The 27855-nt window shown below is 46.8% G+C and overlaps 1 protein-coding gene across 4 annotated transcripts in view; it reads left to right on the forward strand.

Annotated features, from left to right (window-relative positions):
- Positions 1-21049, forward strand: part of trrap (transformation/transcription domain-associated protein) — a gene marked incomplete at both ends in the record, with an annotated part of 72742 nt that extends 51693 nt beyond the window's left edge. For 3 of the 4 annotated variants that reach the window (XM_080542210.1, XM_080542212.1, XM_080542211.1), the window contains 12 exons: positions 553-653; positions 2346-2547; positions 4280-4441; positions 7603-7693; positions 8101-8300; positions 9490-9751; positions 14880-15105; positions 15331-15548; positions 17017-17201; positions 17815-18018; positions 19791-19985; positions 20765-21049. In XM_080542210.1, coding sequence (XP_080398336.1) covers positions 553-653; positions 2346-2547; positions 4280-4441; positions 7603-7693; positions 8101-8300; positions 9490-9751; positions 14880-15105; positions 15331-15548; positions 17017-17201; positions 17815-18018; positions 19791-19985; positions 20765-21049 — 2331 coding nt within the window. The remainder of the gene's footprint in view (positions 1-552; positions 654-2345; positions 2548-4279; positions 4442-7602; positions 7694-8100; positions 8301-9489; positions 9752-14879; positions 15106-15330; positions 15549-17016; positions 17202-17814; positions 18019-19790; positions 19986-20764) is intronic. The other variant, XM_080542213.1, reaches the window with a different exon arrangement.
- Between the last annotated feature and the right edge of the window lie 6806 nt (positions 21050-27855).

The raw sequence follows: 27855 nt of genomic DNA on the forward strand, positions 1-27855 counted from the left end.
GTGTGTGTGTAGTATGTGTATTTCTAGTTAGTTCATCAGCAGACAGAGACTTAGAGTTAGAGCTGTGGTTAGAGTGCTAACAGCAGTAAGAGTTATAGGAGCCTCTTCTTAAGCCTGTAGGACAGGCTGATCAATCAATGCCGTACAGCTCACTGCAAGTCATTAAACTGCCAGTGGACACTCACTTACTCTCTCCTAACTCCTCTACTCTCTCCTGGCTCACATTATATATTTTCTGCTTCACCATTCAACTTTCGCTCCCCCTCTCTCTCTCTCTCTCTCTCTCTCTCTCTCTCTCTCTGGGTCCCTCTCTTACTTTAATCAAAGTCTTTCACAGCTGCACCGTCCACACATCCACTCACAGACTTTCTTTCTCTCTTTTTTTTCTGTCTGAACAATTTCTTAAATTATACTTTATGTTTTTTTCTTCTTAGAACATGACGGCTTTATTTGGCCTTCATTTGTGACGGGAGAGAAAAGCATATTTAATTGATATGATAACGGAAATGGAAAGTTCTAGTACGCCCTAAAACCGTTGAATGTGTCCACCAGGGCCTGGAGGTGATTGAGTCCACCAACCTGAAGTACTTCACCAAGGAGATGACGGCAGAGTTCTACGCACTCAAGGGCATGTTCCTGGCACAGATCAACAAGTACGCGCTCGCTTTTTCCCCTCTCCTTCATTCTCTCTATTGTTCACTCTCTCTATCGCTCCATGCACTCGAATTGTGTCAGAGAGGTGTTGTGTTCTCAGTGTGTGATCGTGGCAGCCAGAGGCTATGATTGCGGAGTAGAGGCCCTCTTAAGGGTGACAGTCTCTGAGATTATACCTGACCCCCGCAGTGAGCCGTAGACGTAGTCATTTACATGCATCCACACACGGCGGCCGTGTCCACAATTTGTTCTCTGTGCAGGGGGTGCACTTCATCCCTCATCTCTCGCTTTCTTTCTCCCTCGCACGCTTTCTCGGGCACGCACACACACACACACACTCTCTCCTCAACCTTCAGCCTGCCCCATCCTCTTTTGCACGATGGTGTCCCGCTGGGGTGAAAGGCAAATTGGGAAACGGCTTATTAAATATACCCACCCAAATAATTAACTCACTGGCAATTTGCAGGAATCTCTGGTATCAGCAGAAAGCCTATTCTCAGCAGGGTCTAATGCAATCATTAAGCCCCCCCCACCCACGCCCACTCGACAGGAGTATTAACAGCATGAGTTGAGGTCGGGGAGTGAGCAGGGCTCCACAGTTAAATGTGTGTGTGATTTGACATTCCGTCAGGCGCCTCTGCTGCTGTTGAGGAGAAAGTGTTGATGTTCTTTGACAGGGCCAATGTGAACACCAGGCCATAACATATTACTGGAAGGGGCTTGGCACTGGCTCCCATAGCAATCAAGTTCCATATGTTAATTGCACACCAAATGTGTTTCTTTTATTTATTTTTTTATAATTGATTGGTTGGGACACCTTGGGAGACATTTTACTGTAGGCGTGCCTACTGTTTTGGAACAGCTCCCAAAATGGTGGGCCATTTACTAAGCACTGTAGAGCCCTTGTTGACAGGGTTGTCTTTATTTAGACTGAGTGAGAGATTTGTATTAAGGGTATTCCATAATCAAGGCCTGAAGTGTACAATTATTCAAGTGATATTCCCTGAGGGGAAATGCGTTCAACGCGTTGAAATGGCTGATGATTCACAATATATTTCACTGTCAGCAGTAATGATGAAGTCAACCACAGGTCTCCTGCCAGATCCTACCCGTCTCTCACCGCCTGGTAGATAAAGTATAAATGGAGCTCTTTAAAGGGAAACAACTGCAAATTTGGGGAATTTGTCTGTGTGTGCGTTTAACCTTCCTGCCTCAGTGGAGGACTGTCTGTCAACGAGGCCATCTCTGAGATTCTGTAAACAGGATAAAGAGTCCCAAGGATTCTCAAGTGTACCTGCCTTGGATTTCTTTAAGCTGCGATGAGCTCTGCTACAGTAAAGCCATAACATTATGTGAAGTTGTTGTTATGCTGGAGCGTCACTCCATATTAAATCCATTGATCAACACAGCTTGATACCATTTGGTTTAATGTACAGCACTTCAGCCTGATGTCGGAGTGGCTTATAAGTCACGCTACATTAGACACATACAACACTTGTTGGAGCATGTGCCATAGATGAAAGTTGATGTGCATCTATATTTATACAGTGCATTATATTATATATAAAAAAAAGATCAACATCTAATCTTATCTCTCTATTTCATGCTCCTGCTCTCTCTCTCCTTCGCTCGCTTTCTCTCACTCGCTCGCTTTATCTCCCCCCCCCCCACACACACACACACACCTATAGGTCAGAGGAGGCCAATAAGGCGTTCTCGGCGGCGGTGCAGATGCACGACGTCCTGGTGAAGGCGTGGGCCATGTGGGGGGATTACCTGGAGAACATCTTCGTCAAGGACCGCCAGCTCCACCTGGGCGTGTCCGCCATCACCTGCTACCTTCACGCCTGCCGCCACCAGAACGAGAGCAAGTCCCGCAAGTACCTGGCTAAGGTGAGACATCCTCCCTACCACCCTCTCCCTGTGCTCTCGACACCTGCGTCTCGGGTTGAAGAACGGACATATACTGTAGCCAACCAAACCCGTGGAAGGTCTGTCAAGCTAGATGTTATCAGAGATCAGTCATCATTTTGACACTGCTGGCCTGTTAGTTGGGTTCTCCATTCCTGAGGAAAAACACTCACAACGAGGAGGGCGTAGTAAGAGAAGGCTTTTGAGAGTTGAGCACCCATGTCAAATGTTCTCTATTGTATCCCATCAATGATTCCTCTAGCTCCCATTATTATGAGGTCACCCTCGTGGTGCCCTCTCCCGTCTAGTGGTGCCGTAGTAAAGAGTGAGGTTACCCCCCCCCCCCCCTCTCTCTCTCCCTCTCTCCCCGTCCTCCTCTTCAAATTATACACAGGAAGTGGTGGACTTGAAGAGGTCCTATGATCCTTGGGTGGAGAATTTAATGGCTCCCTCTGTCACTCCAATCTAGCAACCTGACCTTTCACCAACAACCGGACCGCCCGGCGCCACTCAATCAGTACTACATGTGCTGATCCTCTCTCTGCAGGTCAGGGGTGCTCCACTGATTCCATCTACAGTACTGGAGCAACAGTAATTTTTTGTTGCCACGGTAACTACTGTAGCTAGACCACACAGGCTAGCCTGGAATCTTAAGCGGGTGTCAGCTTTTTGGAACTATATTGAGGTAACAGAGTATGTTATTAATCCTCAAAGGATCTCTCTTATCTTATTTTTTTTTTATGGTGAGTGACAGGTGCAGGCGTTCAACCAGTCGTTCATTCAAACAGCTTCCTTTAGGGTTTCTTCTGTTGAATGTAAAGTCGTGATCGCATTGATTCTGTGGTCCGACTGAAACATTCAAATGACATTTAGAAATTGATCTATTCCGCTAATCATGAGGAGGTGACCTTTTACGCGCGAGCTCTTGCTGAGCGATGATTGCCTTCACAGGACCTCGTCAGAACTTGTCTTTGTATAAATAGCCCTCAGTGGGTAGGACTCCGTTGAGCTAATCATGACACCCTCTGACCCTGCCTCGCTTGGTGTAAAAATGCTAACACGACGGTACCACAGGCCTCCCTTACCAACTGTGCCCGTTGGCCATCACGCTCGAAGGCATAATCATCGCCATTAGCTTCAATTTCCTCTGCGCTTGTGTGTCCGGGGAGGACATTAAGCATTGCGTGGGCCGAGAGAGAGAGGCTGTTGCCCTACGTATTGTACGATGCCGATTGGCCGGCCCTGGCAGCGTTTAGGCATGATGGATGGGGAGAGATGCCCAGTGATTATCAGTAATTATACACATGCTGTGTGGCCTGGCTGTCTCATTTAGGAGGAAGAGGATTGGGGCTGTGGGGGTGGGAGGGTTAATGTCTCCATCAGAGGCCCCTGGAGCTGGCCAGCAACCACCCCATCCCTGTGCCTCAGAGATCCAGAGGTGGTCTACAGATGATGGGCCTATTACATGCAATTAAGCCCTCTAGTCTCCATGTTGTGTCTGGTTGTCTGTTGGGGATATAGAAGTGCCACTGTGTCACTACTACCCTACTACATCTTGGATATTTGTGGGTTCACGGTCCTTGGTCGCTGTTGCCGAAGCAACAAAACTTGGAAATCGTTTCTTGATTAATGAATTCGCTATCTTGCCTTGACTACACAATGATGCCCGATTATGATGCTTACACTCCCCCCCCCTCCCCTCCTCACCCCTCAGGTCCTGTGGCTGCTCAGCTTCGATGATAAGAACACTCTGGCTGACGCTGTGGAGAAGTACTGCATCGGCGTGCCACCCATCCAGTGGTTGGCATGGATACCTCAGCTCCTGACCTGCCTGGTGGGGTCAGAGGGCAAACCCCTGCTCAACCTCATCAGCCAGGTGAGTCGACCTACTGTGGCCAGACTGCCCACCTACACGGACCCTACCTGGTATGCTCACCCATAGTATGGGCCAACCTGTGCCCACTTGATAGAGATAGTTACTTTATTGATCCTCGAGGGGAAATTCAGGTGTTACAGCAGCTCAGACAACAACAACTAAATAAAATGACAATTGGATAATAGGCTAAATAAAATAGATACAAATACTAAATAAAGACAGTAGGTAAGATTTGACATCCTCCAGCCTGACTCATGATCACCCAGACGGAGCGAGCCGGAGGAGGAGTTGTACAGTGTTTATTGCGGCAGGCGGAAAATATCTCCTATAGTGCTCCTTAGTGATACCTGACTGATATGAAAAGCAGCCCGTAGTCCTGTTCAGTGTTTCTTATTTGTAATGTGTAAGTGATGGAAGAAAGGTCCTTCCTTTCTAACCTTTTAGTCTTGGTGGATTCCAGTGCAGTCAGAGGTGTTTGGCAAACATTCTTCCCAGAATCCAGGATATTTTAGTCTCATGAGCCTCAGTCCCGTGGTAGAACACACCCCGTTCCAAGCACACTGTCTTTTTCCACTCCTCCCTTTTCCCCTCTCCTCATTACTCCTAAATGGTGTTTATTTCCATCTGTATTTGGCTGTGCATCTGTCCGTGTGTAAGCGTTAGTCTGCATGGCCGTCAGCGTAATCAAGATAGATTAACACCACTCATGCTGTGTGGCTCCTTTCCAACACTCTCTATTTATCACATTATCCATTCTGATTCCTCCCCTGCCCTTTTATGGCAATTTATTGGCTTCCCGTCTCCAACGAGCCGTTTTTTAATTATTTATGTAGGAATGATTATAAAAGTTAATATCAAATGCATCCGCATTTGCAGGAACAGAGCTCATAATTAAACGCGGGACTAATTTGCTTTCCGTTAATGGAGTATTATTTCCATGCAATTCAAAGAGCATGATCTTCAAAGAGTAGTCAGCTACGGCAAACACCTTTTATTCCCCCAGCAGAGCGAGAAATAGAATCAGAGAAGGAGAGAGAGACAGGGAGAGAGAGGGTAAAAGAGAAGAATTCTAATGGGCCTTATTGAGAACATACCTGTCTGAGTCCTTCTTCCTCTTGAAGTGTTGCCTTTCGCTCTATCATGCAGCCTATTCACTCCTGTCATATACAGCCGGCTTTACCATCCCTCGGTAGTACCTCTTAATCGCTGAGCTATACATACCACCCATATGCATCGATATCCATATATATAGCAACATCTATGGACCTGTCAGAACCCCTCCTTTAAATTTTCAACTGGAGCCATGCTAGTGTAGGATATCAAGGGTATTCAACGCGACGACCAAAGGCTTAGTAGAACATGGTTGCTAGTTATAAACCCAATGGGGACATCAAGGGGAGATCTGTGAAGGACCGTTGGGATTTGAGGGGACATGGAAGACTTGTTTTTGGTCTGCCTCATCACCCTATGATGATTGAAGGGTAAAAAGGTTGACTCTTTCTTTTAGTAAGGGAGAAAAGCACCTTTTTATGGATGGTAGCCTTTATCTCTGGTGCTGCTGAATTATTTAGTGCTTCTCCGCACGGCGGGATGTTTTAAAAACGGACGGTAAAATATTGATGAAGGTGAGCGCCTAGGGGCACTGGAGAGATGAATCAGAACGTAACAGATAATCTAACACCCCCTTGCACTCCTCCTGCTCCTCCACTCTCTCCAACATATGACATCCCTCATCTCCCATTAGAGCTACTGATCTCCTCCTGCTCCTCTTTCATCTTCAATGCTGTGTTTAACTGCCACTTAGTGCTGCATCCTCCCGTCCTCTCCCGCGCGGAGAGCTCGCAGCCTCGCACCCCTCCGTACTGTTAACGCTAGCCTCAGCCTGGGTCTGAGGTGTCTCTTTACACCGAAAGGCTTCTCCTCACACCCCTATCAGCAGGCTAGGGGGATCTGGTGTCTCTAATGGCAGCCGGGGCGTCTCCCGTACGAGACCTGAGAGGTGCTGTGGTTTGGTCTCTCCACCAACCGCCTGGGTCGTTAAGGCCTCTGCTGTGCGCACACCTCAACCCCATGTATCAGTGTCTAAGTTAGTTTATCTCCCCTCACTCACTGTGGTTTTGCTCCTATAGATCGCTCTGTCTCTCTCTCGCTCTCGCGTGCATCCTATCTATGCTGTTCCCCCAGGAGCTGTTGTCATGTTTTATGATGAATTGCGATGACGTCCTCAGAAGTTGAGGTATTTGTGGAGAGCTTCTGGTTACCATGTAGGACTACAGTATAATGTGATGCTTGACATTGTGTCTTTGTTTAGCTGACCTTGTGAGACACGTCGGGGATGAGAGACGTGCTGAGGAATACCTCCACTATCCTTTTGTCTGACAGCGTGACAGGGCTCACTCTGTGAAACTGTTTTGTTTGGCCATCAACATCGTCTTCCTCTCTTAGGGAAGATTGACAGATGAGCGGCTGTGGCTCAGGAGGTAGAGCCGACGTCTAATGATCGCAAGGTCGGTGGTTCGATCCCCGGATCCTGTCCACGTGTCGAGGTGCCCTTGGGCAAGACACTGAACCCCACATTTTTCCCAGTGAGCGGGCCGGTGCCTTGCATGGTAGCTTGCCACGATTGGTATGTGAATGGGTGAATGAGAGGCCATTGTAAAGCGCTTTGGAATAAGGCGCTATATAAGTGCAGTCCATTTACCAGATGAGTTCTCAGCATGCATCAGCGAAGACGCAGCAAAACTTTGTTTGGCCATCATCCTCTTCCTTTGTAATGAAACATTCATAAACATGACTTCTCAGTGGCCCATATGGAAGTTTCCCTTAAGGCACTGTTCTCTAGCATCAGCTTACCCTAGCTGCCCATCATACCTTATCCGAGCCTTTCCAAATCCTGACCATAACCATTATGATGAAACACGCATCCCTGTCTCTCAGGTAGGTGTCTAGGGGCAACCTCCTCAGTCTCCTGAATCCTGTAATTCTACCACAGATCTGTTTATAAACCCCTCCTCCTGGGTTTCAGCTTCAAACGCCCTCTTTCATTACGAGACAGGTCTCAGACACATCAGCGTCTTTGGTATTCTCCTTGCACATTCCTCTGTGTGCTCCTGAGGGGGGACCCTTTGAAATGTAATCTGTGACCCTCTTTTATCTGTTAGGTGGGACGAGTGTACCCCCAGGCTGTGTACTTCCCCATCCGTACTCTGTACCTGACGCTCAAGATCGAGCAGAGAGAACGCTACAAGAGTGGTAAGTCTAGCCATACGCTGCTTTTTCAACCACGGTTTGAACATTTACATTTTAAAGGGCATATTCTTTTCTTCCCTTTTCTTTTTTGTTTTGAAAGTGACGGGTCTGTTTAAATGCTGTACTGCAGTTGTTGGTCTGTTATACATGTACTACTCAAGTACTCAAGAACTGTCTATCTGTCCGTTTCATAACCCAGGCCTACTCGTTATAGAAAGGCGTAGCTGTGGGACTTTGTCTCTTGAAGCTCTAAAGCACTGTCTAGATTCCTCTTTGGATCCCCTCTTGCCTCTGTCTTTCTCTCCTCTATCTAATCCCCCCCCCCCCCCACACACTCTTTTCTATCTAATTCCCCCCCACACACACACACTCGCCTCTTTCTAATCACCTCCCGTCTCCTCTCCCTCCAGACTCTGGCCAGCAGCAGCCCAGCTCCGTGGGGGCCCAGACCCACTCAGCCTCTGACCCTGGTCCCATCAGAGCCACGGCCCCTATGTGGCGATGCAGCAGGATCATGCACATGCAGAGAGAGCTGCACCCCACCCTGCTGTCCTCACTGGAGGGCATCGTCGACCAGATGGTCTGGTTCAGAGAGAACTGGCATGAGGAGGTGAGGCGTGTGTGGATATGGTGGCATAGCCTTACCCAGGCACAGTCTGGCACCCTGTGGCAAAACACAGCTGGTGTGTCTGATGGGTTACCAGGGGTGTGTGAAGCTCTGTCTAGGCTCTCTTCTGTTCCTGACATGAAAAAAATATGAGGTGGGATTTTGTTTTACAATGCAACCCATAGGGTGGGGGGTTTGAGACTTGGAAATGGAAATTAAATAAAGATAAGGTTAAGATTTTAATTTTTAAATGTTTTAATTTTATTTTTAAATAACTAAATACTCGATCAAACACTCTCTCAGTATCGCACTCGCACAAGTCCTGTAAAACCACTCACTAAGCAAGTGGAATCTCTCCATAGCCATTTAAGTCTCGATGTCAGCTGAGAGAGCTGACATGACGCAGGCTTCGAAATCGAACCTGGCGGTGCTGCAAGTGTTTTAGCTGTGCTCTGGAGCGGCTGTGCGCTGAGGCTAGTCATGGGCAAGCGAGGGGGAGACTGGTGATGGATGGGTGCGGTGAGCGTGTAGGACTAGGCGAAGGGGAGAAGGGTGTGTATGTGTGTGTGTGTATGTGTGCGTGTCTGTGTGTGTTTTTGTCGGTTTGGGGGCTCGCAGAAGCAGCTGCAGTCTTAGTGCTCTGTTCCACTGAACAGGCAGGGATAGAGGCACACAGTCCCCGGTTCTCCCCCCACCACCCCCTGTGGGAACAAGCTCACCTGGCTGCACCTGCTAGGCTAAGTCAGTGGGTCTGGGGGAGGGGGGCGTGGGGTGGGGGATTTAGGGGTGTAGGGTATCTCATGGTCCCATCACCAGGACCTCCAGAATACCTCTTAGCTTGGTCTCAGCAGCTTAAAGACACTGTTTGAGGCCTGAGGAGACCCTACACTGTGCTATTATGCCTTGGCGTCCACACTGACCACAGTCCCTACTGGAGGAGAGCAGTCAGCCACGGTTGCATCAGGAAAGGCACCCCTTTGAGGATCAAACAGGCTCATGTCGAGTGACTCCTTACCACCGTAGAACTTAGACATTGAACCGTAGAACTCCATCATAGAAGAACCACAACTTGTATTTATTAAGGTACACCATTATGGTCACTTTAGCTTGTTGAGTGTCACAAATTAACAGTGTGCTTCCTTCCTTCCTTTCTTCCTTCCTTCCTTCCTTCCTTCCCACCCCCTCTCCTCAGGTCCTGAGGCAGCTCCAGCAAGGTCTGGCCAAGTGCTACTCGGTGGCGTTCGAGAAGAGCGGCGCCGTGTCGGACGCCAAGATCACGCCGCACACGCTCAACTTCGTCAAGAAGCTGGTGAGCACGTTCGGCGTCGGCCTAGAGAACGTCTCCAACGTGTCCACCATGTTCTCCAGCGCCGCGTCCGAGTCCCTCGCCAGGCGCGCCCAGGCCACCGCCCAGGATCCTGTCTTCCAGAAGATGAAAGGACAGTTCACTACAGGTTGGTACTGCTCTATTTTTGCCAATATTGTACTATCATATCACAATACTTAGAGAATCGCAATACATCGAGTATTGCGGTGTTGAACCGCACCCTATGTATCGTAATAACATAGTATTGTGAGATCTCATGTAATTCCCAGCCCTGGCCACCAGTAAAATCACACTCAGGTACAGTATGGAATCTGCATAGGGAGTGTAGTGGTTTAGATCGGAGCGGACATGGAGTTTACGCACACATACACACACACACCTCTGTAGAGAATGTGTATGTATGCACTGGGCTATTTTTCAGCAGGCAGAACAGTGCTTTACCGGAACGGAATTGGGGTTCTGAACCAGATGATTTCATTTAATGGACAAGGGAGGGGTATGTGTGCGTGTGCGTGCGTGTGCGTGCGTTTTTACGACCTGGCTCTGGGCCATAACAAAAATGGAGACACACACCAAATAAACAATATATAATAGAGGGCCGTCACAGCGTGTGCGTGTACGTGCGAATACGCTCGCTCGCTGGGGTGGTGTTGACTATACAGGAATTACACAGCTCTGCTAATCCAAGCCACTCTCCCTCCAGGCCTGTTTGACAGTCATTTCAGGAATATGACATTGGGAGCAGAGCACAGTAGCTCCTAGATGATTGGACCTGAGCTACATCATGCGCTTTGATGGAGCGGTTTGAGCAACTGTTGACTGTGTTGGCTGGGATGTCTGGAAACGGTACTGTTGGGAGTTGGAGCCCAACAAACTGCTCTCCAAACATCACATCAGGGATGCTTGCAATTTAAGAGATGGTGTTGTTTATCTCTTTTGTGGATATTGTTCATGTTAGTCAGTAGACCATGAGTCTGGTCTGAGTAATCATATTGTATATGAACCTGAAAGGTGCAGGACGTTTAGAAAAAAAACAAAACAAAAAACGTTCTTCTTTTTTGGAAGCATATGTTTTCCTACGTTACATAACCCAGTTTAACCACAGTTCACTGGCCCTCTGGTTTAAACTAGGAATGTCTGCTCCGGCTCCCAGTAACCAAACAAACTCCCTCCTTTGGCTCCTCTCACCCTGTTTGACTGAGTACACACACACACACACACACACACACACACACACACAGGCGTACGCTAACAGATACACACCTCTCTCTGCTCTGTCCATTCCTCCTCTCATTCCTCCTCGTGTTCTCATCCAATGGTCTTGAGAGTGGCCAGTTGAGCTAATGTGTTTGGCCCGAGAGAATGATGGAGAAAGGGGGAGTGTGGAAGGAATAGGGAAACAGTGAGGGGAAACTGGAGAAAGCGAGGAAAAAACTAAGTAAGATAAAAAAAAGTATTTACAGTGCACAAGAACCGGTGTGAGAATGAGAGAGGGTGGTAGTGAGCAAGCTTGTGTCTCTGCGTGTGTGTGTGTGTGTGTGTGTGTGTGTGTGTGTGTGTGTGTGTGTGTGTGTGTGTGTGTGTGTGTGTGTGTGTGCGTGTGCGTGTGTGTGCGTGTGTGTGTGTGTGTGCCTGCGTCTCCTTGTGTGAATGAGAGAGAGAGTGGCATTCATGAATCCGACCAGATGTTTGGGTGCCAGCTGTGTTGGCTCATCCAGGCGTCACTGGAGCTCCAGCTCACAGGGTGCCTGGCGACCGTTGCTCCCCAGCTGTGCCCACGGCAACGGGGAGCTGGAGAGAAAACCATGCGAGCGTAACAAACAGGGTTTCCAGCGCTGCCGAGCAGCCGATCTCGCCACGTTAGTAGCTCCCTCGCTTTCGCCGGGTTTGTGGGCCGGAAAATATGGGTTTATGTGTGCACACATAACATTTGGCAGGAGGGAGGCGTTCAAATCCAATTACTGCAAATGCTATTTGCATGACTTATTGTTTTAGGAATGGATCCGCTCCAGGGCTGTTTGTCAGAAACCGAGGAAACATACTTGACGTACCTTTTTCTAGCGTTTCCTTGTTTTTGTTTTTGTTTTTTTTCACAGAAAGAGCTCACCTGGCAAAAATGATGTCTTATGGAGGTTAAATGGGTCCATTAATTGACTTGGCTCATATTGAAATCAACACAAGATTATGGAACATTAAGTTAGAAGTTGTGTATGAAATCACAAGCAGAAACTTTGTAAAAAAAACATTTGTGGCTTATCTGGCCTGCGTTGCCACCCCTGATGCTTCCTCTGAATAGGCTTGTACCTCTACAGTACTGTGTTAACTCAGAACCTCTGGTGTTGATACACTTCTATAATCACCTCACAGTCAGCAGCATTCGACACTGTCTCCTCTCGTCATGTGAGACTTTGTGATTGGCTCAGAGGTCCAGCCAGCCTGCCAGTACCCATCCAGCCATTCCAGAGCTGGATGTGAACTCACCGGAGACTCCCCTGCGGAGAGGAAGCGGAGGAGGCGGGTATTTATAGAGACGCACCACCTCCACTACCTGGCCATGATTAGGTTCAGAGAGCCGCACGTCTCCCAGTGTTCCTGTTCACAGCTCAGGGAGCAGCCAGGCTGTTTTTAACAGCTCAGGAACTCAACTCCCTCATGAGCTGACAGATCCCAGGTCAGCCAAAGGCCCCAAAATAGCCTCCTCGATCCTTGCTCTCTCTGACTACCTTCAGTATTATCCTCCGCTCCATCTCTCCTCGCTTCTGCTCCTCCTGTGCTCTGCAGAACGGTCAACCAGCAGCTGGTAAAAAGGCCATTTAAACTCAATCTTAACTCCTCAAAAAAAGTTCGGAAATTTACTTTTTTCTGTCGATTATTCCTCCCCTTTAATAATACCAATTGTTGTTATTGTATTTTATATTGTTGGAAAGTCTGAAACCTTACAACAAGGTACAACTTGTAAGGATCATGCATTCGTGGAATGAGCAACCCAGCTAAACGTGTGGGTAGCGACCACGAAATCCCCTGCAATATTCTTCTGTGGGTGTTCACTCACGTTTTGAGTTGCTTGGTGGATTGGATGATTGCACTCTCCCACAGTAATAAGGAAAAAACAACACATATTGGCCATTTTTACACTTTATTCATTTTAAATGCGACACACATTTTTAAACTCGGTCAGTGAATTAAATCACTATGCTCAATATTGACTGTACTGTGCATTAAACTTTCTCCCTTTCGAAGCCGGTAGATTCTCTAATAAACCAAGGAGCTAGGGCTGCACAATATATCGTTGCACAATGTTGCACAACTAGGGCTGCACAATATAAATTGTCAGCATCGTCATTGTGATGTGCAATAGTCACATCACAGCACTTGCCATGTTTTGATTCCAAAAAGAAAAGTAACGTCAGTTGTAAGGAATTATTTCAGCTCCATAAAATGTGATATTGACCAAAAACAGGTACTTTGTCGACAGTGCCTTGTAATTGTTGCCACAGCATGAGCTTAAATGTGACCATTTAAATTGGCACCACAAAGCTCGAGTACAAAGCCAGATCTGAATGCCCAAAAATGCCCAAAGCCAAAGCAAAAAACTATTTTGGCAGTGTTATACCATACGAGAAAGGTTCCAAACGGCAGAGAGAACTTTTCACTTCGTGAAAGACATGGTACCAATTTACACAGTTACCAAAGACTGTTTTAAAAACATGATCCAGTTGCTTGACAAGCGATAATGTACTCCCACCATGCACCTATTTTTCGCACGTTACCATCCCAGGGCTGTACGAGATACAAGGCACAAGTTGAAACAGAAAAAAAAGTCTTCAGAGTAAACAGCAGCTTTTTCAATTATTATTATTTGTATTTTCTATGCAGATGCACTCCCCTAAAAAAATCACCTTCTAGAATGATCACGTAACTAATTCTTTCCAAATAGAGCTAGTCAAGTCATCTGGTGAAAATACCAGAATTGTTTTCATGTCGCAGAAAAAGAAAATACCACAATGCCAGTGTTTTCCAATATAGTGCAGCCCTAGTAGGAGCATCTGATGGTTAATGAGAGCAGCGGCCGTGCCTGGTTCTGTCATCCTCCCTGTGGGTCGTCTGATCCCTCTTGACTGGACCGAGCTCCAGGGGGCACCAGCAGCCATGATGCTGATGATCTAATGGCCCATAATGGGAATGTTAAGCAGATCGTCCACCCGCGGGAGCACCATTACAGCGCTGTTGTCTTTGTGGTGCTGTCATCACACTCAGGAGGAGAGGAACCGGGCCCAGGGGGCTACAGGGCTAGGCCAGTAGTACGGTGCTGTACTGGAGGTAGAGCCATAGTTAGTGTAATGTAATTGATGGTGTGTCCAATGCTGTATAGTGTCATTTTGGTCATTACTACTGTACGCAGTCAGTGTTTCTGATCAATAACAAATGAGCTTTCCTGGTAGGAGAGAGGGTATGGTATTATCTGTAGGACACAGGCCAGATTTATTCTTTCTATTTGCAGGTTATATACTGTAGCCTATTTTATGTCACTGAGACCCTGGCTGTTCCACCAGACTTTCTCAATTTTACCTCCTCTCCCTCTGCAAGGAAATAGCACGCAGGCAGCCTGGCAAGTGTCCCACAAAAGAACATTGGCTTTTTTAAAGGCTTATTTAAAGTGTTAGGACTTACGAGGGGAAGGAGGGGGTGAAATGGCAAGGCCTTTCTCTGATACTGTTTCATGGTTTCATTACAGCAACACAACAGCTTTATGGAAATGCTGCTGCCGGTTGCTGCCTGTGTGATAGAGATGTCCTGGGGCATCCTGCTCAAATGGGAACCTGGCTCACTTTCTCCTCACGCCATTGTTGTACCTCCTCCAAGTATATGCACAATGTCAGTCGTGACTTGAATTTTGAATTGAATCCCCGTTCTCCCCCTCTTTGCGCTCTGATTTTATCAGAAGTCTGACTCCACAGGAAGCTCGGTGAAAAGTGAGGCACTTCAGACGGTGTGGAGACTAACAGTTTATTCCTGCTTCTCACTAATTGGTTATTTTCCACCCAAGCTTCGTTTTATATTGGTTGTGGGCGATTCACTAACGTAGGTTATTGCTGCTAGCAAAGTGCATACTTTGAAAGCAGAAGACACATTTCCATTTCCACCTAAAAGACAATAAAACTTTTCTGTGTTGGCCTAATTTTAACGGGTTACTATTCGGCACTTCCACTTCAGACTCCCAGGTTATTAACTCTCCCTGTCTCTCTGTTCCCCAGACTTTGACTTCAGCGTGCCTGGCTCCATGAAGCTGCATAACCTCATCTCCAAACTGAAGAAGTGGATTAAGATCCTGGAGGCCAAGACCAAACAGCTGCCCAAGTTCTTCCTGATCGAAGAGAAGTGTCGCTTCCTCAGCAACTTCTCAGCCCAGACCGCTGAGGTGGAGATCCCTGGGGAGTTCCTTATGCCCAAGCCCACACACTACTACATCAAGATCGCCAGGTACGGAGCTCACACATGCGTGCATGAATTCACACACACACACACACACACACACACACACACACACACACACACACACACACACACACACACACACACACAAACAAAAAGGCTCTCACACTCATGCACACACATGCCAGTGCGCGCATGTGCGCACACACACACACACACACACGCACACGCACACACCCCGTAGCCTCACATCTGTGTGTGTCTGTTCTCCAGGTTCATGCCCAGAGTGGAGATCGTTCAGAAGCACAACACTGCGGCACGGCGCCTCTACATCCGCGGCCACAACGGGAAGATCTACCCCTACCTGGTGATGAACGACGCGTGTCTGACCGAGTCCCGGCGGGAGGAGAGGGTCCTGCAGCTGCTCCGCCTGCTTAACCCCTGTCTGGAGAAGAGGAAGGAGACCACCAAGAGACACCTCTTCTTCACTGGTACTAAAGGGCAGACTGGGCTGTCTCTCTCACTCTCTCGCTCACTCTCGCTCACTCAATCTCACTCTGTCTGTCTCGCCGTCTCTGTCTCTCTCATTCTCATTCTCATATTCCCCTGTCAGTCATCTAAGAGATCCTCAGCTTATACTCTCAGCCCATGTTTTGTCAGGAGGGTCTAGGGTTCTCCGTCTAGCTCACACTGCCTAAACAGCCTTCTCAAGGACATGTCAAAACTGTCTGATGGGAAAGTTGATATTTGAATTCAGATTTTTCTTTTTCTTTTTTGATGTTACTCCATGTACCGGTACTGTTTTCATAGAAAATGGGGCAAAGGGAAGAGAAATTAAATTGAGGTGAAATGTGTCAAGTTGTTCAGAACAGAGACTGAAATAAGATGCAGGCTTCTACCCAGGGGAGGCTGGGAGTGAGGGGGAAGCTTATACCCCGGGGAGGCTGGGAGTGAGGTGGAAGCTAAATTGTCTTTCCAAGATGGGATCAATCTGCAGGACCAATCTGCAGGACCCTTCCTCAACCCCAACCGTCTCTGTTAGGGGGAACATTGAAAATGGACCGTAGATCAGTGTCAAAGAGCAACTTCTTTGTTCTGCTCCCAAATACCTATCCTCTTGATTGTGGCCTGGTATCCATGGAGATAGAGTTGCGCAGGGAGAATTGGCCGTAATGACACTAGGCACTCAGAATGATTGGACCTAGTAAATGGACTGACTTATATATATAGCGCCTTATTCCAAAGCGCTTTACAATGGCCTCTCATTCACCCATTCACACACACATTCACACACCAGTGACGAAAAGCTACCATGCAAGGCGCCGGCCCGCTCATTGGGAGCAATTTGGGGTTCAGTGTCTTGCCCAAAGACACTTCGATATGTGGCCAGCCGGGGCTCGAACCGCCAATCTGCCAACCTTGCGATCATTAGACGCTGGCTCTACCTCCTGCGCCACAGCCGCCCACCCCAGTGACTCACTCTCTCTCTCTCCACCCCCCCTCCCTCCCCACCTCCCCTCCCTCTACTTTCATATACAGTCTCCGTTGTCTTCCTCCCCCACACAGATGTTTGCCCACTCTCACTTTCATCGCTTGATTCGTTTGTTCAAGAGTAAATATGGACAGGGAATTCTCCGCTCCCTTATAACTAATTTCCTCTAAATGAAATGTCTGTGTTCAGTTGGTGGTTTATGGCAGTGTACAGTAAATGTTTAGATTGGCCGTCCCGTCCCATATGCCAGGTTTGTTCTCCTGGAACCAGCTAGGTGTAACATGGCTCCAGACATATATTGCACAAGCTTTTTAGTGTTAATTATAGGTTACTGTTTACAGTGAGTTGATGCCTCGGATTATTTGTGCTGGAGTGTTTATACACAGACCTTTATGACCGTGTTGTCAGATTGAGGTGGTTTAGTCTGTTTCTCTCTCTCCCTTCCCTCCCTCCCTCCCTCCCTCCAGTGCCCCGGGTGGTGGCCGTGTCCCCTCAGATGCGTCTGGTGGAGGACAACCCGTCGTCTCTGTCCCTGGTGGAGATCTACAAGCAGCGCTGCGCCAAGAAGGGCATCGAGCACGACAACCCAATCTCTCGTTTCTACGACCGCCTGGCCACCGTGCAGGCCCGCGGGACCCAGGCCAGCCACCAGGTACTGACACACACACACACACACACACACACACACACACGCACGCGCACGCACGCACATCTGCCAGCTTCACTATATCACATTAGCCAGATCAAAATCTATTATCCAAGGGAGACCCAGGAAGATGTGATTAATTTCAATGGGCCATCCTGGTTTAGGCTTTATAGTTTATTAGGTCGTGGAGGAGACTGTATCAGTGCAGCTTGCTGCTGCATTATTATGGCCTTCCAGGCCCTCGTCTGAAGTCAGGTCTTTGGCCTTAGTTTCCAAAACAGAGGAGAACCTGAGGAAACACGGGGTCCTAATCACTGGGTCTGAACATACAGGGATGGTTTTCCAGACACAGATTAAACCTAGTCTTAGACTACATCACACTTTCACATCATACATATCACATTCTACATATATCTGTCCATACTGTTATGGCCTTTTCAGTATGCACTATTGCCCTTTGTACTTTGTACTCTGTCAATGGCAATTAAATTGAATCTCTGAATCTTTCAACATGGATTTTCCATTCAAAGTTATTTTTTAGTCTATGCTTAATCAAGGTCCAGGAAACTTGGTCGACAAAGTCGAACCCACCTCTTAACCCTTCCCCTGTCTCTCCCAGGTTCTGAGGGACATTCTCAAGGAGGTCCAGGGGAACATGGTTCCCCGCAGCATGCTGAAGGAGTGGGCCTTACACACCTTCCCCAACGCCACCGACTACTGGACCTTCAGGAAGATGTTCACCATCCAGCTGGCCCTCATCGGCCTGGCCGAGTTCATGCTGCACCTCAACCGCCTCAACCCTGAGATGCTGCAGATCGCACAGGTAGGGGAGACACACACACACACACACACACACACACAAACTTCAACCCGAGAGAGACACATAAAGGGGGTGGATGACCTTGGGTATGACCGCATTGAGCACCGTTCTACGCCTACATGACTAATGATCCTGTGCTGAGGACACTTGTGGCATAGGAAGTGGTCTGTCAAAGACTGGAGGGATCTGTGTCAAGGAGGCAAACTCAATATTGAGAGTGTCCAAGATGCATTAAGAGATCAGCACCCTCCGAATTCAATATTGAGATAGTCCCAGATGCATTAAGAGATCCGCACTCCTCCCTCCAAACCGAGCCATATACATTACCTCACTCCCCTGTGACATCGATACATCACTGTCAGTCAGCCAGCCAGCCTTCTGTCAATGAGAGGACTGTTTTGACAGTCAGTCATATTCAGTGCCTGAGCAGGACGGCTATCAAAGACGATTCAATTTAAAGAGCCAGGCTGTCTCACAGTGGGCTGGTAGCGGGGGCTTTTCGGGAGGGCGGAGACAGTGTTGCAAAAGTAATTATTAAAGATGATTGTGTCAGACCGCCGCCCCGCCTCTCTGATCCTAATCTGGCTTTGCTGACAGGCGTTCCAGTGGGCAGCTAAGCAGACGCATTAAGCCTCCTCTCTGCCTGTTCCACTCGGCGGATCCCATTAGACACAGGCGGATTACAACACACACACACACACACACACACACACACACACACACAGAGAGAGAGCAAGGCCAGGACATCACAAACATAACATAATGCAATGTCCAACCCTGCCCCAGTACATGCCCAAATAGATCCTCATTTAAAGCCTAGCCTTTTTGTCTATTTATAGACTGAAAGTCTTTATTTTTATGCAGATAGAATCGTTTCTGTGTTTCCCCTTTGACTCATTGATAGTTTGGACTTTACATTGGATATTCGATCCGTCTGTCCACATTATCAGATCATCAAACACCCATTCTCTCACCTACGTTCCTATTTTCGCCCAGAGTACTTGACTCCAGTTGCAACCTGACTACACTGGAGGAGATACTCAATCAATTGACACGGCCCAAAGATGGGGGGGTATCGACTGTTCTCCAAAATGGAGGCCGCCTTATCCCAGAGAGGCCGTGTTAGCATTCAGGGCACTCCCTCAGTACCGTGAGTGTCTGGGCTTATCTTAGCGTCCCGGGGTAGGAGCCTCTAACCCCTGCCTGCTCAAGGCCGTCATTGTGAGACCGGAGAAAGAAAAAAAGAAAAAGAAATTCATATGAAATGCATTGCTATAAAGCTGTCAGAGTTATTCACCTTTTCATACAGGCAGCTTATCTCCTGCCCATGGCCCCCTCTCAGGCTCGGCCCTCTTACACATAAATGTAGGCTTAGAAAACGAGGCTCAGCTGTATATACTTAACTCACCAGGGACAGAGGGATGGGAGGGGAGGATTATAGATGTGTTTGTGGTGGTAGTTTGACGTTTTACTGTGCTTCTGCTACGGATCAATAAAAAGAGACATTTTGGTGGTTAATGTTTTTTGTTTTTAACCTCGACTGTCTGGAAAATAGCGGTTTCCCCGGCGTTGCTTGTAGGGTATTCTGTAGGGAATAAGTATTTAGAATATTTATAGATCGCTCATGTTAGTGATCAGACACGGTTGGATCCTGTGATGTACTCCTACAGGAAAAACACACGCACAACTGTACACACACACACACACACACTTTGTGTTACTGGCAGTGATTATACACGGTTGGATCCCAACCCTAACATTCTCTCCTCCTTCAGGACACGGGCAAGCTCAATGTGTCATACTTCCGCTTCGACATCAACGACGCCACGGGGGACCTGGACGCCAACCGGCCCGTTCCCTTCCGCCTGACGCCCAACATCTCTGAGTTCCTGACCACCATCGGCGTCTCAGGACCTCTCACCGCCTCCATGATTGCCGTGGCCCGCTGCTTTGCTCAGCCCAACTTCAAGGTAGGCCAACCAGAGGGTCGTACTGTGTGTGTGTGTGTGTGTGTGTGTGTGTGTGTGTGTGTGTGTGTGTGTGTCTGATGGGTGTTGGGCTGGGATGGTGTTAAACATTTCCAAGTGTTAACTCAGTGGGAAGCTTGCTGAGGCGTAGCAAAACAAAAAACAACACAATCAGCCTTACAGCTTGTGGGAGGCTTGTATATCTAAAGCTGTCCCATAATGATAGGCCTGCACCTTCTATCTATAACGCTCCCCTGTAGTTTGGGCCAGAGAGGAGAGGCGGCTTTAGGAGGTGGAGAAGCTGGGGTGTTGAGAGCTTGGATAAACAAGGAGAGAACAGGCGCTGCAGTCGGGTCAAACCCATGCCCTAGAGGCTTATGGTGGTGGATAGAGCTGACACACACACTGGGGGAAAAGGACAGTGTGTTCTGTCAACACACACACATAGTACGCACATAGTAGACACACACACACACTGTGGGCAAGGCTAGAGGACAGACTGTACCCTGGTGGGTAGTGAGGGTTAGTGGTGTGGTTCCTCTATGGTTAAGATGATTGTCAGTCTTCCACCACCATGATTAGGTAACAATATGGAGTAGGTTGGTTATGTCTTCATTTCCTTTTCTCAGGGACCCTCCCCTTAGTTTGCTTTCTTACCCCATGTTCTCGTAAACATTTAAACATGCACTTCGATTAAGACCTGATCAATCCCTCCCAACCCAAAGGACAATTGAATTGCGTTGCGTCCTCTCCTGACTACCCTCCCTCCTCTCCCCCTATAGGTTGACGGCATCCTGAAAGCGGTCCTTCGCGACGAGATCATCGCCTGGCACAAGAAGACCCAGGAGGACACCTCCATGCCCCTGTCTCCCGCGGGCCAACCAGAGAACATGGACTCTCAGCAGCTGGTCTCGTTGGTCCAGAAGGCTGTCACGGCCATCATGACCCGCCTCCACAGCCTGGCCCAGTTCGAGGGAGGGGAGAGCAAGGTCAACACCCTGGTGGCTGCAGCCAACAGCCTGGATAACCTCTGTCGTATGGACCCTGCCTGGCACCCGTGGCTCTGAGGGGGGGGGGGAGGAGGAGGAGGAAACTACTAGAGGACAACTGGAGAGGAGATGGGCATGGAGGGATGGACTTGTTGTCAGTTGAAGAAGGGAAGAAAGATGAGAGAGATGAGTTGTTAGTGGTGATGGATGAGAGACAAACAGGGAAAGAGGAAGGGGTTGGATGGGTTTTATGATTGTACTTTACAAGGTATCGTCAGACGGGGGGGTTGTAAATGTAAGCTGTGTTCTATAACACCCCCCAATGGAGTATTAACAGTTATGTTGCCATTGACAGCGGAGGTGAGGTGGAGGTCATTATAAACTGGAACTGAAGAAAAGACTGCTTTGTTTACTTTACCCTTCTGTCGCTGGTGGAGCCATTTATTTTTATTTTTTTCGAAGAGGGCATCCTTCCTTAAAGGGACACTTCACCCATGTTTAACATCACAGTTGTTATCTATGGCACCATACCATTGTCTAATAGTTAATGTGATGTTAAACATGGCTGTCCCTTTAATACCAATGTTAATGATGTGGCATTTCTCCATTTCAGCCACAGCCTGATATAGCTCTTAGTCTCACGTGATCTCTGCCCCCCCCCCCCCCCCCCCGACCCAACTACTGTTTGTGCTCAGAAGAGGCTCCTTGGAAGGCGTTGCCAGGACATTAGCCTGGCTGCCAGTCTGATTCTGCCCAAGCCAGCTTGTCTTGCCGTCTGGCCAAACATGGCACGGTAGAGGTATGGTGGTGTTGGTTACTGAACAGTCTGGTACACAGGCTATCAGGGAACTCTTAGAAATGGAGAAAAGCACTCAAACCAAACTTGGTTACTCACACGCTTACTTGGCTATTCTCTTCTGCCTCTTTCTGTGCTGTATATAGTATCTCGCCCCTCCGTGAAAAGGGAACAGTTATTCCCTTAGGGTATTGAAGAAAATCCACTTTGTTTTTTTAATGCTTATTTTGTGCAGAGGTCTTATCTATTTTCTCCTGCTTCAAGTTGATGATTACAGAGTTCCTACTGTAAGAGTGTTTTCTGGACGTTGAGGTTGATTTGAATCAATGAATCAATAACACAATGTGAAAAATAAGTGTTCATCCTCCTGAGTTTTGTATTATTATAATTATTTAAAAACAACAATGTGTAGGCCCTTTTTATATTCCTAAAGAATGTAGAAGTATGATACTCCTGTGAATAGTTGATTATGCTGTATCATTCCTTTTCACTGCCTGTAGTGTACTGCCTGTGATGTCTGAGCAAAAGCCATTTTTACTTTAAGGTTGTCAATTGCAAATGTCAACGGTTTAAATAAGGTTAGTTTTGTTAGACTTCTCCCGTTAGCCCAACTGTCTGACACCCAGGCGTTCAGGTTCCTGATGGTTGTGACTGACACTGTATCTCTTAAACACTATCTACAGTATGTAGTCGGCTCCCTGGCCTGTTTTTGTATGCATCTCCCTCCGTTTTGTAAAGGTACAGTGCTTTTTGTCAACAGGAAGGATTGTTACCTCTGCATTGTAAATATGCATTTTGTTTTAATAAAATGCTCTTTTTTAAAATTGTTAGCATTGTCTAGACTTGTTTTTGTCTCACAATTCATTTTCATGATGAAACGGAATGCGGTTGGTCTGAATTATAGATCCAGTCATTAGTAAAAAAAAAAAAACTTTATAACAATACCCAGCTTGATGGAATACATTTTTCTATATAAGAAATGTGACAACACACACACACCACACATTATCCTCAGCCTACATACGACTGCATTGTACTGCTAAATAAGAAAGAAATGGAAAATATTAGATTTAGTCTGCTGTTTCCAGTAAGGTCCTATTACTGTAAGTGCAGTTTTGAGGTGGCGCGTGTTGGCTGAAGGATATTTGAAGACAGAATAACCTTGAGGCTGTATCCTCCATGCCCACCCCCCTCTCTCTGCCATGGAAGCCCAGGGGAAGAGCCGCCAGGTCAGGTCAGACTGCCTCCCCTCCTCTGGTGACTGATTAATCCATGTCAGCATCTCTGTGTGGCCAACATCCATTGAGTTACACACACTGTCGGCTGGCCTTCCACACCCATAAACCACGGCTACATCACCGTTGGCTTGTCTCCATCTCTCTTTCTCTCTCTCTCTCTCTCGCTCTCATGCACACTATTGTCTCTCTTTCTCTCTCACGCATCTGAAAAAAAGTCTCCAGTGTACCTTTCTGTAGTTACAGGCATCTGTTTCACACCTCGGGCGCTTATCCTTATTTGAGTTTCTTGAAATGTGAAATCCAGAGATGTGTTGTATCCTGCCTGTTGTGGCCTGGCGTCAGTCCCGCCCCGCGTCTGTTGATGTCTAGACTGATATCTGGGAAGAGCAGGTGATTGATGCGGCCCGTTGGGATTGAAGTGTCGAGGCCAGATCGGCTCTGGCAGGGACTCTATGGACACACTCAGCCTCACTCAATGGATCCTGGCAGGGAAAATGATGAAATTCCCACCTACAATGATCTCATAATATGAATATGTCTGGCAATGAAGGGACTCGAGAAGGAAAGGGGGAAAAAGTGATGGTCTTGTTAACTTGCTTGATAGAGCATATAATTTGCTAGACCTATTTATACCTATTTTATTTATTTATTATTATTATTTATTTATATTATTATTTATCTATTTATTTATTACCAATAGGTCTATTTGTATATCTGCGCTATACTCATACATGTAGACATGTTACATTATAATGTATAGTTGATTCGCATCAAGAGAATTAATGGTTTTGTGGCTATATATTCCTTTACTTAATAGGCTGCATTGTTGATCAGACAGGTGATCCGGAGACATAATACCTGGGCACAGATGTGTAAAGATGCTGCAGGGTTACTGTACCTGTACTGTCAATATGGCTGTCGAGAAGGACAATAACATCATGCTAATCCGCTTGATCTCCACAGCAATATATCACTTGTATTGGATCACGGTGTCTTCTCTCACACAGGAAGCTTATGATGTATATCAGATCCGTGCTTGTGCAGGCAGATCTCTTATTTTCATATAAACACTCAGCATTAATCCAAATTGATATAAAGATTATCCAATCAACTATATCATTCAATGTCTACATCATTCACATATTTGTATCGACTCAGTGAAGGAGAGCCATTAAGCTAACTAATGGATTTCATTTACATTTTCCTTTGGCTGTTTTGAATTCCACCATGCAAAAAACAACACATTGTTATGGTAACCGAGGTGGATAAATCAAACATTTATTTTACAGAACTGGGTCAGTGGTAACAACTCTAAATGTCTATTTCCTCAACTCCCTGGTTGGGCCCGACTAACAATCACATGAACTGAGTGTTGAAATACAAATTCTCCTTATTTCATTCAGTCATTTGTTGGGGAGCTTACAGTATGCGTGTGTTAGGGTTTCAGTTTCCTATTCTTTCTTTATGTACCTACGTCTGTATGCCATTGTTTAGGCTTAGTGAAAGACATTATCATGGTCGGTAACATTCTGTTTATTTTCTACAGAACCGGTACTGTATTTGGAGGCAGAAATGTGTTTGCTGTGAACTGTACACCATCAGAGCTACACACTCACCTGGATCATGACCACCGTTTTATAACAAGGGACATCGTCCCCCATTAGGCTCTCCTATCAAGGACACAATCTTTCTTAACAACATTTCCAGACAGACAGAAGGAAACCTGCGTATTCTACAGGACTGATCAGCTCCAGTGTTCATTTGCAGCCATTATGGCTTTGTCCTCAGCACTGCCTCTGAACAGCCCACATCCTGAACCAATTAATGAGTCTCCTCCAAGGATGTCCTGATTCTCTGGCAGGCACGGCAGAGAGCTCCTCAGCCTGTTTGACAGCCCTCCTCCTCCTCCTCCTCCTCCTCGCTCTACCCCCTCCACCCACCCCTCCCTCCATCCACCACTCTCCTCTCACTCGCTCTCCGACCGCGTGATTTAATTTGTTTGGTAATATCAGGATTGGCATGTTCAGCCCAGCTTCACTCCAAAGTGAAATTGGACAAGGGCATTGGAGCCTCACCATGTAAAACTGTCTCACCTTGACAGCTGCTTGACTGGGCAGCGGATTGCTGTGGAGAGGAGAGGAGAGCAGAGGAGAGTGGAGCACCTGAAAGGAAGTCAGACACCAATTCACTGCCTTTACACAGGGGAGCTTTCTGTCAGGACTTGTCGTACGAAGACAGAGGTACGGTAAAGTGTTGGCAGAGCTCCAGGTGTTCTGTATCGTTCTGTCTAACTTTGGACCTAATCCAATCTGTCCTTTCAACACCTGTTCCCGTTGCGGGGTCCAATCATCTCATATCATAGGACTTGTTGTGGCTTGTCACACTTATTTTGGTAATTTATGCTAATTAATCCCTATTTCCAAATTCTTCATCATACCTAATGTAGTTGTGAATAATGGATTTGTGTTCTTATGTGATATTCCATTATTTTTACTACAACCTTTTTCGTATGGGATAGAAACGTTGCCATGGAGACACTACTTGTTCTCAGATGACTGTCTTCTGACAGCAGGTGGTTCGAAAGCAGCTGAACACCACACATAGAAACAAAGAACAGAGACCAGAGCATGTACATGCCAGGTGTGTGTCAGTTCCATAGCCAAAGAGAGGGAAAGCCAACCAGTGAACCACATCCAGACCAGACATCTGAACAATCACATCTTTTCCTCTTTTCCAAAAGTTGAGAAGCTCTTAGACTTGGAAATGCTGAGACAGCATTGGAGAGACGATAATCAACTTAGTTTGCCCTGAACTTTCCCAGACAAGTGGACATCAATTGTCTTGATGTCATTCTGTCAAGGCCTCTGTCTGTCCTCATAAGTCACGCTGGGCTTGATCGACTGACAGTGACGCATTCTGACAGCGAGAGCTTCCCATTCAATACATCGGTCGGTTCAGGAATGAAGAATTACAGTTAATGAAATCAAGCAATGGGATGTAAAATTCGTCAATGTCTTATACAGTTACATATGTAAAAGATAAGACATTACAATATTTCTACTCAAATATCATTTTATAGTGACAAGCATTCCGCCGTTGGATTTCTGATCAACTTTAAAGGTAAACAATTGGTCAACACACAATAGGGTTTGGTGAAAATTAAATGATCTTATAACAAATGAAAACAAACACATAACACAACGCATCATACACACACACACACACACACACACACACACACACACACACACACACCCAAACATTCCCCTACTCCTCTTCACACTGACATACACACACACACACACACACACACACACACACACACAGACAGACAGACAGACAGACAGACAGACAGACAGACAGACAGACAGAAAGAAAGAAAGACATGCAGACAGAAAAACAGGGAGGCTAGGAGAGAGGCAGACAGGAGGGAGAAAAGAGAGAGGATCTCAGGCCAGACTCATTTCCGCCTCCGTTGGAGGGAGACCGCCTATTTAGCCTGTGCGAGAGGCCAGACCTCAGGGACGATAACAGATCACAGCCCATCAGGTGAAGGAGCTCAGATCAAACTGATCACCAAGGAGGGAGGAAAGAGGTTTAATACATAATTGGCATTTCATGATCGCGCTGCCCCCATTTCCATATAATTAGCAAAGTCTGCACCTATATATTTCTCCACTACTTTTCTTAATTACTATGAATCCCTTTCAAAATACCCATCCTGGAGTATTAATTTCCATGATGTTCTATACGTTGCAATCACATTTGTGTCTTTGGAACACTTTTGAATGTGTATGTAAATATACTGTACCTTTCCAAAAGGAAACAGTTCTTTGTATCAATGGCGTGCAACATCTCTCTTTCTGACCTGTGATGAAACATGGTGGCACTATCCTCTGTAGCACACAAGTAATACAACAAGTATCGTTAAGATATATTGGTGTTGAAAGCATTGCTATGTGTTTTCTCTCTGCTGTCCCAGTACAGTTCTGTTATGAAATGGACTGCTGTAATGTGATGTAATCAAGGACACTGACTGTTATCTTGATCCACATTGACACCAAACAGTCATACTGCACTTATCTTGTCACATTGTACTATTCTTGTAAATACTTTTTATTTATTTATTTTTTCTGAGTGGGGCAGTCCCACTCATATTTTTCATTTTTATTGACAGATACAGTGAAGTTTAGACAGGAAGGATGGGTGAGAGAGAGGAGGGATGACATGCAGGATATGTCCCCGGCCGGAGACCCTGCGGTTACATGGTCAGCGCTTAACCCGCTACGCCACCTAAGCGCCCTTTGTAAATACTTTTTTTATCTGTTTTTTTTTAAATCTGTTTTTGTCCTCGCACATTGTTTATTGTTATGCACCACCAGACGAAAGCAAATTCCTTGTATGTGAAAAAAACTTACGTGGCAATTAATCTGATTCTGAGTCTGACTCTGATTCTGATGATTCTTCACTCATCAAGCACCGAACAATTTTGGAGCCTCATGGTTTACATTATTTTAGTATCACATCACAGCAAATTCTCATTTCAATCTGTCCCATTCAAAAGTAATAGTTACTCGCTCCAGTTTCCACTTTCGTGAGACAAAAAGCTGGGTTCAAACGTATCCTCTTTCCCCCAGCTCAACCACCTCAGGATGGAGCAGTGTGTGATCCTCATTTAAGCCACTCATTAGACAAATCCAAATGCAGCTTGACAACACTCAGAGAGAGAGAGAGAGAGAGAGAGAGAGAGAGAGAGAGAGAGAGAGAGAGAGAGAGAGAGAGAGAGAGAGAGAGAGAGAGAGAGAGAGAGAGAGAGAGAGAGAGAGAGAGAGAGAGAGAGAGAGAGAGAG

This window comes from Nansenia antarctica (assembly GCF_963989245.1).
Source record: "Nansenia antarctica genome assembly, chromosome: 11".
Classification (NCBI taxonomy): domain Eukaryota; kingdom Metazoa; phylum Chordata; class Actinopteri; order Argentiniformes; family Microstomatidae; genus Nansenia; species Nansenia antarctica.